The following is a 14,553-nucleotide window of genomic DNA, read 5'->3' as shown; positions in this document are numbered from 1 at the left end:
ACACACTGCCTCCGACACAGACCGCAAACACGTATGTACACCAGAAAACCAAATCTACAGAGGCAAGAGGCACTCAAGTGTGATCTCAACCACTTCATCTGCATCATGGTGAGAGAGGTCTTAGCCTCTCGTGTTTTCTCTGTCTGATAGCAAACCGTGCCCTGATTCAGGCTGTGGCTTGGAGTTGTAAACCAAAGCTTCCCTCTGCGACTCTCAGCCGCCTGGCCATGCTCTCACCACTGTTTTTGCATACCGCTCAGCTTGTGTAACCGTTGACTGGTTTTGCTCCAGCGAGACAATGGCTGAGTAACAGACCAAGCAGAGTGAAGCTATCTAATGTCAATGTGTTGCAAGAGTTGATAAACACAAAATCAGTCCACCCTGTACAAGAAATACAGACGGAAATAACTTGCAGTCTCACCTATGATATTTTTATTTTGTTAACATAAAAGCACTTCAAGTGCTCGGGCAAAAAGGAAACTATTTGTCAGGTGAGCAGGTCACCGTGCTCAGGGCTCTGAATACCCAAAGTAAACATTGCCTAATTAGAACTCAATTTAAAACTCAGAGAGTATGAAAGTCAATCTGCGTCAGAGTAAATCCTAACACATAAACATTAACATCAAAAGTTGGGCAATATCTTTTTTTATTCAGCTTGCTCTTCTATGCATTGTGTCTCACTCACTTACAATTGCATAGAAAACTAAAATGTTGCTTAGGTTACAGGTCTGCTCTTTTGGGGCTTTAATTGCTGTTATTGGTCACACAGTGTGGTCACAACTGCTGCATATAGAGAAAGCAGTCATTCAACTCGCAGGATGTGGGGGGGGGGGGGGGGGGGGGGGGGGGGGGGGGGGGGGGGATTGAGCCCTTGGTATGGCAAAGCATTGTGGTGCTCACTCTGCCGCCCAGTGGACCACAGCCATGTTTCTCCACCTCATTTGCAAAGCAATCCCTCTTCCCTCTCACTCAGTGCACTCAGTGCATCTTTTTGTCATTTCCATGTCCAGGCTCCATTTGTTTTGTCCGCTGAGACGGCGGAGGGGGAGGATCGGAGAGAAGTAGGGAACCAGGTCTCAAGGAGACTGCTCTGCAACTAAAGACCATCTTCACATGTAGCCCCCCCCTTACAAAAAAAAACACATCCACCCAAACCACTGGGCCAACACACATTCACCTCTCCCCCACCAGACTAATGTGCCCTGACACTCGTACATCACCCGTAAATTGGCCAAATGAATTAACCACGGCCCCTGCTTAGCTTTTACAGGCTTTAAATGGATTTTCCCCTCTCCAGGTCTGCCCAATAATTGCATTTATCCATCTTGTTGAAGCCAGGTTTACACACTTGCGAGGATCATGCCAATCCCCGGATACATTTTCCGCTCTGGTGGCAAGAGTGTGAGAGATTTGTCATTGGATCATAACAGGTAATTCAAACAACAATTAGCTCGACGACTCCGCCGTATGTCAATGTCTGGCTCCTTGTTGGACAGGACCTTGCATTCACTCCCTTCATCTGTCTGTACATCTCTTTTCATTGCCCTTCCCTTATGTCTCAGTGTGATAAATTGAACCTTGTAAAACTTTGTATCTATCATCCAAGCCTCCAGGTTAAAGCAGCAAACACCCACGGTAGGGAAGAGAGTAGTGGCCATGAGTCTTCATTGTACAAAAACACACATGTAAACAGAGAGCAGGGGCAGGGTGAAGGCAGAGCTGTGAACACCAGCATCAGTGGGGGTCATCTCCACACTTGTGAATGTTTGAACAGAAGTGCATTAGACACTGGGGGGGCCCAAAGGACAATTCAGCTATGTAAACATGCAGCAACTTCCTTCCCTCAGCTCCTCCAGGCCTGCACTGAGACAAGCCTCTGTTTAAACAGCACACACAGCATTCCTGTGCCTGGGCCTCGGCCAGCTGCTGCATCCTCACTGCAGGCCTGCCTGCCTGCCTGAGCAGAGACAGATACAGGCCTTACAACAGCAAGGGTCATCCCCAACAGACAAAGGGCTTTTATAGACACACAAAACCGGACTCATCTACTAGAAATGCTCCAGAAGCCTGGTCTGCCTACTTAAACGTTGACGGCCAGAGTCCACGCTGGCCTCCAACGGAAGAAAGATAAGCTATTAAAAGAACTAAAATCATCACGTCGCTAAAGGAGCCATCCTGAAATCATTACCACGTGGCGCCACTTGTTATGACGAAGCTGGACATTTATCTTTATTGATATTTCAAATATGCAAAGTGTGGCGGTCAATAAAGATTGAGGAGGCAGTAAAGAGGAGATAAAGAGCCTCCTGGTTCTAAAGGGCATTGTGACGTGCATCATATGACACAAAGGGCACCCCAGCCCAGTGATGCCTGTCTCGAATCTTGACTTTCACTATGACTGAAGAGGTTTCAGATTCATGATTCAAATCTAAAATGAACTTAGAGGGCTAACAGGGAAGTAAAATAACAAATATAACGCTAAGAAATGTTTATGGTATCCATGTTTATTATATAAATGACCTTTACAATTTTACTACTACTAAAAGATATAAGATTATATAAGAACACAAGTGTGGAAGAGCACAAGGATTAAATATTGACAAGACATCCAAAAAGCTACAGGCCAGTGTCTCCTTACTGGTTTATCTAGTGAAGACAACTTTGGACTTCTGTGGGGTTAATTTTGGACTTTTGACAATGGTGGCTCCACTTAAGCAGTTTTCAAACTAAATGTGAAATTCAATCTCTCACCCCAACAAGTTTTGAAACGGGACTGCAACAGGGAAAACCTCTTGGAATAGGACTTGTGAGCCATCGTTAGAAAAAAACAGGATGTAGAATAAGCATCCTCGGAGCATTTCCGTGCCAGAGTATGTGAACTCGAGTACGGGAACATGTGCAGCACTAATTTACATTTAATACTTAACAGAGGTCTACTAAATCAGCTGTCATTCAGGCTTGGTTTTATTATAGGAAGACTACAATCATTACTTCCTCCATGTGTCAGTGCCTCAGCAGTGGACACCATCAGAGCTGCCAACGACAGTGCACTGCTGGCCATTATTTCAATCAAATGTCAGGGGGACTAGTACACTGCATTGTTTTCCATAACAGTGCCACATTCCCTTGTGCCTTTCTCTTTGTCTGCCATTGCATTTGGTTCCTCTGTCTGTCAGTCTGTCTGTCTGTCTGTCTGTCAGAACGGTGAAGGCCAGTCATCTCACCTCGGGACAGTTGTCCAAACAAGACACTCCATTCACTCTGACCCCTGGGGGGAGGAAGCCAATTGACTATTCACTCAGTGCTGTGAGTCAATTTGTTCACTTTCGGAATTGACCCTGACCCACGGCTGGCACACCGGCCTCTCACTAGACTGGAATGAATATAAGAAGGGTGGATGGAGTTCTTTTGAAAGATTAAAAATGCTACAATGTCCCTACATATGTTTTGAGTTTAATTGTAATTCATAATATGAACATCCATAAGGGGGTAATACGTGGAAAAAACAAATGATTATTTAAAATGCATTCATTTTAGAAGTAGAAGTATACAGTCTGTTAACATACTGCATAGAATTGTATTGTAGTTTATTTAAATTTGCACTACCAATCACATTGCTTGAAGCTGCCGTTTGGAGGCAAATAAACACATTACCTGCACAATGGGTTGGTAATTCAATGCTGTCGTGCGAGGCGTAGGCCATGTGTGGATGTGACATGCTGTTCACATGAAATGTTATCTAGTGCCGTACACAAGTTGACAGCTGTGTCTTTACAAGAGGCGTATTATTATTGTGTGTAAATAGGTCTCCAACAGCTGGTTAAAGAGCTAACATGGGAATTTACTCTTAATCTGTTTTCCACTGGAATTGGTTCATCAACGAGGAGAAGAAAAGAATCTGCTCCAAACGGCACGCCAGTGTAAAAGGGTTACATTTTATTAGCCTTGTGCATTTTCAAGTAATCTCGCCAACATTTTTTTCCTCTCCCCAAATCCTACCATAATCCGCAGATTAGCAGATGAATTCATTTTTGCGTGCACTCTTAAAACCTTCCTCACCTTTCGCAGGCAGTTATGAATCCACCACCTTTTACGACAAGCAGGCAGACGATCACCTCATTAGTGGACTCAGTCCGCTACCCAAACACACACATAATCACACACACACACTCCTAGGAGCTTATCCTGCTATAATTAAAAGTTTAATTAGTAGATCAAAAATACATTGACTGGAGTTTTATCACCTTAAACTCCTCCATTATGTGTTTAGCGCACACAAAGGGCCTCCTTCCCATCTGAGCCATTTTGTACAGATTATCTGCATCCAGAAATTCCCTTGACCACATTAAGACTGGAGATACAAACTATGTACAAAAACAAGAATTAAAAAGTAACACCATATGCGTATTAAACTACATGCAGCTGAACTAATTTTGACACTGCACATAGAGTTTGATATTATGTATGTTTAGTGTTGTAATAACAAATATTGCAGTATATAGGAGCTCAAAGTATCATTAGATAAATAAGAGGTAACAAGATCTAATTTCCTTTCTATGTTTGGATGGAATTAGATGCCAGTTTTTCCTACTACTACTGTCTGATAATTCATGTACATTCATTTTTGTTTAAAAATCCAAATAGCATGAATGAGATTCTTCTTCTGTGGCACATTCCACAGCATTCCTCCACATGGCCGAGGCTGGTGTACCACAGGTGTTCAGTGCACACTGGCCATTCGCACAGCTAGTCATTATCTAGCCCGACATGATCATTAAAGGCTGTGATCACTCTCTCACACACACACACACACACACACACACACACACACAAAGAATTAAAAACTCCAGTGGAGACCCAAGCTCTCCCTATCAGTTGTTGTAATAAAAGGTGAGCGGGGTTGCTTTCTGAGCAGGAAGCATGTCAGTGCCGGTGCACTTTGACCCTTCCAAAACACACGCCACAATCCAAACAGAGGGCCAGCACCAGCAGAATTCCTCCAGCGTTATAGCGGCCTTTTCACCCAGAGCTTTTAAGGCAAATTTGTTGATGACGATGAGTGTGGGAAGCCCGGAGTCCAACATGAAGGAGGGGGTGGGTAGGGGGTGACGGGGGCCGATTCAGTGGCAGTAACCACACACATGAACACATGGCTGTTTGTCAAGCGTGGTTGAAAACTGAAACTTGCCTGCTTCAATCTATGTTCCCCTCCGCTTGGTCCCTGCAGTTTTTTTTTCTTCTTTTTAACAGGAAGATAAATGGGAAGCCTAGGGGCACTATTGTTTGGACATCTAACCAGGAACTGTCGCTGCTCTCATTGCCCTGGCATTAACAGCAATTATGCGGTCTATTCAGAAGGCTTTTGTGCGTCCGACCCCCCACCCACCCCGCCGTCGCTCCTCCGTCCCCCACCACTCACACACACACACACACGCAGAAGCCAAACACACATTTCCCGCTTTTCTCTGTGCCTTCTAGCCCCCCTCTAGCCCCCCTCCTGCCCCGTGCTTTCCCTCTCACTCCGCTACTGGGGAACTCATTTGGCTACCGGCTCACTCTGGTCCTATTATGAATGAACTTACAGAAATATGTACATGCAAGGCAAGGAAAAGACGAAGAGAATGAATAAAAAAAGAAAGGCACATAACAGAAGTATTTCTAGAGTGATAGCTAAGCTCAAACAATTCTTCACATAACATTCTGTGGATTTCTTCTCTTCAACCACAGATTGTTAAATGCACATTTCCAGCTCCATCGGACACAATTGTTTTTAAAAATCCTTGAATACTGAAACTGCCATTCTTCAACAGTCCAACTGCCTTTCTTGAAAATGACATTTTCAATGGTTTTGTAATTATGACACTTTGTGGGAAAATACCAATTCTTGGTAGCCTAATCATCTCTTAAAACTAGCTAATCCAAACCATAACTTTCATATCTAAAAGATGCGATCAATAGTCATTTTAACCTTATCTTTCCAGCTGGATGCCGCGCAGGAAAGCTAACAGTAAAATCTCATAATCTATAATCTATCTTATCTTCATTTTCGATAAGTCTTTATTTGAAACCGCTTCATGTGAGTTTACTCTATTGGCTGGAAAGTGAGAGGAAGCTTCATATTCCACCAACCAACAGTGTCAACAGGGATAAATGGATCTTCAAAAAGAGCAATGTATTTTGAAAGGACTGTCAGGTAGTTTGGTGTATATTCATATTTAAGTGTTGAAAGATGCCGATTTTCCCCTTTAAAATGAGAAGTGGAATGAGAAAATATTCCTGTATCAAATCAATATCTGGTTCTGTGCCTATTTCTGCACTGCATTTGAAATCAAAAGTAAACTCACCAACAATTCTACGAGGCGCAAAATGTGTAGTCTAGAAAAACAGTATGTAATAATAAATAAAAATAAAGCAACTTGCTCTGTGTATGGATACAAATTTAACTAGTGGCTACATGCACACAAACGCACACACACATACACACACACAAACACACACACACACACACACACACACGCACGCACACACACACAATAATTTAATTTCCATGTTTCAGGGAGCCCCAAGCCCTGTGGGCCATGAGCAGAGCTAGCCTGTATTTAACAGATGACAAAAGTTGCATTCCAGATGTACAGTACTATCTTTGTGTTGAGCTCTATAGAAATGCATGGGAGAAAGAGGGAGCGAGTGGGGGTGCGCCTGGGAGAGGAGGGGGGTTACACTGGGGGCTGAGGGGGGCACCAGTGCACAGCTGCTAAACTAATGCCTTTTTTTCTATACTCAGGCACAGAAAAGCAGAGTGTGGTGGCTCACTGACAGAAACAAGGAAGGATACAGGAGGTGAAAATGGATTTATCCATTCTGAGAATAATTTGTTTAACCAAAAGAAAAAGAAAAAAATATGCAGGCTGTGCTATGACTTAATGAGTAACAGGCATAATCTGTTACATTGAAGTCAAAATTAGGCATCAGATTAGCTGTTATTACATTAAAAACAATGAAGTCAATGATTTAATTAAAAAAAGGTTCAGCCCCAAACCAGACTTGACTGCAGCTGAACGTTAGCTACACCCAAACCCAGTGCACGCTGCCACCAGGGACCCACTACTCCCTTTGCACTAGTTAAAAATCTGATTAGAAACACACTCACAAACCAACTGATTTTTTTTTTTTTGCCTCTGTGTTGTTTCAAGCAGAGTGACAGATCGACAAGAGCGTAAGCTGTCACACGGCACAGCCTGCCAACATCATCAGCATTAGACAATTAAGCTCCACTAGCTGAGATATTATATATATATATATATATATGCTCTCATATATGTCCTCAGTAAATATTTACTGCACAAATCTTTTCCATTCATTCACAAGGCACTAACAAAACCTTACTGTACTCCCTCTCCCTGTCTTTTTGAGTCCCTCCACCACCACCCCTACATCTGCAATTCATTGACTTTACAATTTACCACATGTCGAGATGGGAGAGGTCGAGCCTCCATCTGAATCACGGCACAAATATGCAAGTGATTTATTGTTTTAAAAACCCTGGGCCGATTTAGTGCAACTCCACTTTTCCTGAGCATTACTCCTATTGGCAGACCATGAACAATTACAGTTCGGACTAATTAAGCTCAGAGAATGTGCTGTGCACCGCTAATGTCTAGCAGGCCCCAATTTTAATTTAATGGTGCCAAACTTCGCTTTCCAGCCCCCGCTTTCTCTAACTTAACTCCTCAAATCCAAAACAGATTGTGCTTTTTATGACTGTTTATTGAGTCGAAGAAAAATAAGGACCTTTTCTTTCCCCTCTCTTCGAATAGAGGATGAGAGAAAAAGCAGAGAGAGAGGAAGAGATGGAGCACAAAAAGGAGTAGTGGGAGGGAGAGAGAGAAAGAGAGAGTGAGAGAGTGATAGAGGGAGAGAGAGAGAGAGCAGGACTGCTTCCTCCATACTTTGTAAACAAAAGTGATTTGCAAGACAAAAGGAGCGCAACCTTCCAACTAAATTCATAGTGCATTTTGCAGCTAGAGGCCCAAATGTGGCCGCGTCGTGCCACGAAACCCCCCGCGGACATCAATTAGGCCCTATTAACATGTAAAGCCAATTTGATAAGGTGTGGGCCCTATCCCTTAAATCCGCATTAAACTATCTTTCCTCTTGTAACAGCCAAAAATCCATTTACAGCAGCCGAACGCACATAATCCATATGATATTCCATTGTTATGCTCAGGCTGCCGTCACGTTTAGGAAAGATACTGTCTGTCTGTGTCAATTATAACAGATAAGGCCACAGCAATGTGTGCACGTGAGCACAAAGAAGGTGGTGTTGCATTCACTTCTGCATGTTCATTATAATAATCTGACCAGAAAAGCCTCTATTATGTCTTCCTAAAATAAAAATAAATGGTAAAGAAGAAGTCAGTCTGTATAAAAGAGGATTTGTTTTTTGAAGAAGGTGAATCAACGGCAACATGAGCAATCCTGGCACGACAACATAACTGAAACAAAGAGGGAGAAGGGAGAAAAGCTATTGTTGCAACCACACAAAGCCTTTCCAACGTCTTAGTAGTAGAATCGCCACGGGTACTGGGAGCGTCTTTTTTCACTTTAAACACAGCGGTGGATGCTTGGTGTGGCATTTTCAAATCCCCCCCCCCCCCCCCCCCCCCTCCCACACACACACACACACACACACACACACACGTTCTTGTTCTTTTTTAAACTACTCGTAATTATACGTCGAAACTCAAAACCTCCGCCAAAAGTCTCCAGGCTTGGAGAATTATGGGGCCAGGGGTGGCGTCAAATATCTTAACATTCATAAGTCCGAAAGGCAGTAAATAAAGCCAGTGGATTTACGGCCCTGCAGCCCCGATGCAGGAGAGCTGGCCGCCCAGATCCCGCTCTCCCTCCCTGAGCCTCTGCGTCTCCAGACCTGTTGAGGTGTGATGTTAGCCCAGAGCACCACAGTTAACCTGCCGCCTTTTTCCACAAGCCCTGTGTTAGCATCGGCAGGAAACAAAAGGTAGACAGAGAGGGGAAGGGAGGTAGAGAGAGCAAAGGGAACAGGGGGAAAATGAAAGGAATTACAAAAAAAAAAAAACACGGGGTAAACTGGGCAGGCCACTTCTCCAATTCGACCTGCACCCAGTGATCCAGCAGGCCTTTGTGTGAGGCTTGGGGAGGAGGGAGACGGCAAGGAGAGGAGAGGAGGACAGGAAGGCTTTCAAAGCCCAGGCACAACGTCATGTCAAATTGCTAAATGATACTAAGTGAGCCTCCTTGGACTGAGGTGGTAGGAAAAACAAATTCTCACTGATTATGGCTCCCAGAGGTCAGACAAATTATGGTAACCGCCGCTTATGCAGAACTTTTTTTCCTCCCACCTAAGTCATGCAAAAACTAAAATCACAAAAACAGGGAAAATGTCCAGATAGATCAAGATAAGTGCCAGCTAACAGGAACGAATATTTTAAAAACTGATCCGAATTTTGCTCTGAGAAAAACCTTTTTTTTTTTATTTCAGCCTTTTATAACAAATACAAAAACACATATTTAAGAAAATATGAGAATATGAGATCCACATGCTCAAAATTATATAATTATATCACCTAAACCAAGAGGAGCAGAAGAAGAAAAATGCAGGGAAAAGCAGCAAGAATCAAAGCCATTCATGACAAGAAAGAGAAAGTCTCATTCCAATAATACTAGCAGTCATATTCAGTGCCTCACATGACATGTTAGGGAGCAAGACAGCTAATCAATGTCCAGGTGAATTATTTATGCCAGCTTTAAGTCTAATACATTTATATTACAGCGGCCGCTGACTTCAAAGCTCTAATGGCTGGACACACAGGGCGCTGCAGACAGTGGGGGCCGAGGCTGTACAGTAGGCAGATCACCGCGAGCCGAAAACCATGTTCATCATCTACAGTTCCTGTTCAGGTAGATCTGTGAATTCAGCTGTAATAAATTGTTTTTTCCTAAAATACGAAAAAAGCATCCCCTCAATAATCAGCAGTGGCTGTAGGATTTTGTACTGACTTTAGATTTTATACAAGAATAAAGAGAGGAAACTTAAAAAAACAGGTACCAAACCAAAGAGCATATATTTAAATGATACACAAAAAGATCCTTCCTTTTCTGAAAATAGTATTTCAGGGCTGGAATTTAGAGAGCAAAGGTCAACACTGTCTCGCCGCAGCATCTCCTGGCCATGCAACCCGATTTACTGTCTTTTTAACTGCTGCATAAGCACAATGAAATGAGCGCTCCTCTGACTAGTACTGGGCACAGTATAGTGCTAGGCACAAAGAAAACTACAAACCTCTTCCACTGAAACAAGGAAGGGCCTCAGTTCAAATCAGTTGTGCTGTTGTTGTGAATGTGTTTTGTGTCAGTACTGATGAGAATAATGAGTGACTAATTCAACATACCAGTCGGTAGCATTAACAAGGCTGGCGTGCTGACTAAAAGGAAAACAATGACAAAATGTTCTCATGTGTGCATATGCCGGGAATGATAAAATCTTTTTTTAAACTATAATACAAATACACGCACACACATGTGCGTAGAGAGGATTGTGTAAGCAACAGAGTGAATTCCTGTTAAACTCTGGGCGATCATGTTGAACTCAAAAGCAGAAATTGTGTCAAACACAAAAGAAGGCATTATGTGTCAGATGTGCATTTATTTTCAAGGTGTGCCCAGCGCACTAAAAACTGAGGTGACAAATATCAGTTTCGTTAGCGAAAGCTGAGGTGGTGGTGGTGGTGGTGGTGGTGGTGCTGGGGGGGTGGGGGGGGTCATATTTCCTAATGCTTGGTCTTTGCCTTAACCTTGTAAAATGAGATAACAGGTCCTAGAGCACAGACTTGTAATTGCAACCGTTTAAAATAGGGGGGCTAAAAAATACCCATGGTTGAGAAAATTATGCCGCTTAAGGATTGCCTTTGCCCAGTGGGACTAGCGAGGTGCTGAGCAAATGAGTAAGTGTGCATAATTATAGCGTGGTTGATTGTGTCGAAACAACATGAATTTATTTATAAATATGGGTTTACATGGCAAAGATTATTTTAAGGCAGTGGATTCATCTTTAGAAGCAATGGTGGTGCACATGCAGAGCACAGTATATGGTGTCGCACAACCACTCCCATTACATAAATTACACTTTAACAACACTTGAAAATATAAATCAATAAGAAATAATTATTTTTGATGTTTTGGAAAAAAGAAGAAAAAAAAATCTCTCAAATTGTAATGCATGCACCATTCACATAATATCTTTATAGGTTTTGACACATGCAAATCACTTGGAAAATCTCATTTGCATATTGATTTTATTCGTGTGCTTTTACATTGCTTTGCACCGCTTGCAGCATGTCAGAAAGCAGTGTAAAGGTCTGACTGCTCATGCAGCGTGTGATAGAAAAAAGGGCATGTTTGATGAGGCTGTGCAAACACAAGCCAATTACATTTCAGTGGGTTAAAAACATGCACTTGTAACCTGGAATACAGGCGACCCTGCACAGTAATAATAACATAATAATAATATTATAATATTATGTTATTATCATTTCTCGTGGATGTAATTTAAAAGTTGTTCAACTAAATTTCAGGGCGCATACAAGCAGAAATGTCAAGTGCACATGACCTGCCATATAACCATTTTCAGTGCAATGAGTCCTAGCGCTTAGCACTGTTAGCATGCTAGCTGCTGCCCACGACACACACACACACACACACACACACAGGCTGGGAGCTTCAGGCGGACATGCATGCCGTTGTACTGTACACTACATGAGTTGCAAAACTTGGCTCTACATTTTTATCGGCTGGACTTCTGGGTGACACCAGTGTGTCCCGCTGCCTCCGTGTCTACCCGGAGTCCGTGTGTGTACGTGAGGAGTGTGTGTGTGCACATACAGTTGTAAATAAATGAACTTACTGTGCGTGCTGTTGGAGAAAGCGATCCATTGGGAAGGTAGGGGCTTGAGAGATCGGGGATCATTATAAATGGATAGCCCGGGTACGGTGGGCTCTTGAACAGCCCTCCATCTTGCCTTTTCGCAGCTAACATGGCGGGGGAGGGGGGGGGGAGAAGAAAACTTTTTATATAAAGTGGCCTTGAAAAACTTTTTTTCCCACAATATGCATATAGGAATAAAGCGGAGGAGATGCCCTCCGTCAGGCAAATATCATGTCATGGTGCAGAAAAAAAATTCCAAGAGCGGAACAATAAGCACAAACTCACCCTCTTCTAAACTTTCTCTTGTTTTGTCTCTGAAAGTTTCAGATCTAGGCGGAGGCCGTCTTTCCGCCTTCAAATGCAATGAAACACAGGGATTGCGTTAAAGTTACGGGCGATGAGGGCGATTGTAAACTTTATTTTCAAGTCTATCAGAATGACAACGTAAGAAATGAAGGCCCCTGACTTAACAGACCGGGGACGACCGATCCCCGTTTTCAATGTGCAACTTACCTCTGAGTCTGAGGAGCTGTTTTGATTCGTTTCCGACTCGTTTACGAGAGAAGATTTGACATCAGCTAAATCCCTTTCTGCCGAGGAGTCCGAAATTTTCTCTTCCTGTTCTCCTTCGTCTTTGAAGGAAATCATTTCATCGTTTGCGCCCAGATCGTCCCCTCCACCGCCGTTGAGCTGCGGCATTTTTCCCGTGCAAAAATGTTTTGGGGGGCAAAACACGAAGTTTTAAACCCTTGATCTCGGTGATCTAGAAAGTCCGAGTATAAGTTTGGGGTCTGTATTGGCGTTTTCCAAAGCCCTGTCGGTTGGTACAAAACTAAAAAAGAAGGGAATCTTGGCAGAAAAAGGAAGCCGGAGAAGGAGCCGAGCCGCTCGGATTGAGTGAGTTGAAGTTGGTCGGAGTGGTTTTCAGTTCAAAGGCGGCGCTGATTGACAGATAGAGAGGGATGGAAATAGAGAGAGTCTGGATTCAGGATTATTGACAGGGAGAAACACACAAGAAACTAATGAGATTCAAACAGGGAGGGACTTGAAGTGACGTTTTCATAAATAGGAGGAAAAAAAAGGAGAGAGAGAAAGAGGGCGGGAGGCTCTGGGAAGCCGGCGGACGACTGCAGTGAAAGGCATGTGAGGAGGAAAAAGGCAGTTTGGGAGCAGGACAGTAATGGTAAAATAGGAGGAAGATAGGAGTTGCTTGTAAATGTGGATTAAACGCAAATATGGGCGGTCTCCCGGTGGAAAAAAAAAGAAAGAAAAGAGGGTACTTCCTCAGGCTGTTTGCAACCAGTTTGACTCCAGCATTCCCGGCCAGTCTGTCACATTGGGCCAAATTAAGTTACAGTTGAAATTAAACTTCTTTATTTTGTATATCCTTCACATTCTCTACGTATCCGTATTTTTTATTTTTTTGCCTATGAAATAGAGGCCTATCAAAACAGAACAAAAGCTATTACACCAAGCTTGTTTCCCTATTATATCTGCTTTGTCAGTGCCTTAGATCTATTTTTCAATATATTAGATAATGTTTCCTCTGATCTATTTTTTGGGATGGAGGGTGTTATTGCATCCTGCTTTCTTGACAGGTGTGATGTCCTCTGGGACTAACCTGAATTCCTCACAGGCAGCACAGACTGCTGTTTTCTTTTTCTCTTCTCCCTCAGCAGCCCCACTGGACACAAATAACTGATGTAGATTTGGACGCTCCAATTCTACGTGTCATTCTTACAGAAATTCTGCCTAAAAAAGATATATAAGATAATCCGTAGTCTAGGTGATTGCAGTTTATTTAAAATAAATAATTCACCACATCATTATATATTATAAGATATATGAGATATCCCTTACAGTAGGCTATAGGTCAACAAAACTATCTTTTGGTTTTGTGTCCTGCTTTTGTGTATTTGACATACATCAGTTATTCTATGAAGACATTTTTATTTAATACATTCCTATTATATATATACATATTTATAAATACACATATATATATATATATATATATATATATATATATATATATATACACACACACACACACACACACATACAAATTAACAACAGAGAGAAAATAAATGCTAAATGTAAAATACTAAACAATTGCTTCAGAGTAAAAACAGGTTAATTAGGAATACACACAAAATAACATACAAATAAAAATACCATTGCATATAATAATGTATATAGAAGCAATAGGAGGGGGGGACTTGATGCCTGCTCAAGAATAACAAGGGGATGGTGCATGTGTGTGTGTGTGTGTGTTTATTTCGGTGATGAGCTCAGCACCGCGATTCACTAACCTTATCTCATCAGCCCAGGAAATGCAATTTCTATTATAGGACATTTGATGGAGCAATCACAAAATCAACAATGCATTTCAAATGTAACTGCAAGAAATAGAGCTGATACATACATCCAGGTGACACTTACACTGTGTTGCAACATGGCTGGCTCCTTCCAACCCAAAAAATAAAATCACTATAACATCAAAACAAGGCATAGAATTGCTGATTAAAAAATATTTTTTCATGTCATCATGCTGTTAGACGCACACAAACAAATGTTATGACAGTAAT

At 42.3% G+C, this 14,553-nt stretch overlaps 1 protein-coding gene across 24 annotated transcripts in view; it reads right to left on the bottom strand.

Annotated features, from left to right (window-relative positions):
- Positions 1-13,096, bottom strand: part of tcf7l2 (transcription factor 7 like 2) — an 88,626-nt gene extending 75,530 nt beyond the window's left edge. For 7 of the 24 annotated variants that reach the window (XM_034859860.1, XM_034859866.1, XM_034859870.1 and 4 more), the window contains exons 1-3: positions 12,479-13,094; positions 12,251-12,317; positions 11,945-12,069 (exon numbers count right to left, since the gene is read on the bottom strand). In XM_034859860.1, coding sequence (XP_034715751.1) covers positions 11,945-12,069; positions 12,251-12,317; positions 12,479-12,664 — 378 coding nt within the window. In that variant the 5' untranslated portion in view covers positions 12,665-13,094. Of the gene's footprint in view, positions 1-11,944; positions 12,070-12,250; positions 12,318-12,478 lie in introns of all 24 variants that reach the window. The other 17 variants (XM_034859859.1, XM_034859865.1, XM_034859862.1 and 14 more) reach the window with 4 other exon arrangements.
- Positions 13,097-14,553: the final 1,457 nt, after the last annotated feature.

This window comes from Etheostoma cragini, chromosome 21 (genome assembly GCF_013103735.1).
Source record: "Etheostoma cragini isolate CJK2018 chromosome 21, CSU_Ecrag_1.0, whole genome shotgun sequence".
Lineage (NCBI taxonomy): Eukaryota > Metazoa > Chordata > Actinopteri > Perciformes > Percidae > Etheostoma > Etheostoma cragini.
This window is presented reverse-complemented; position numbering and strand designations above follow the sequence as displayed.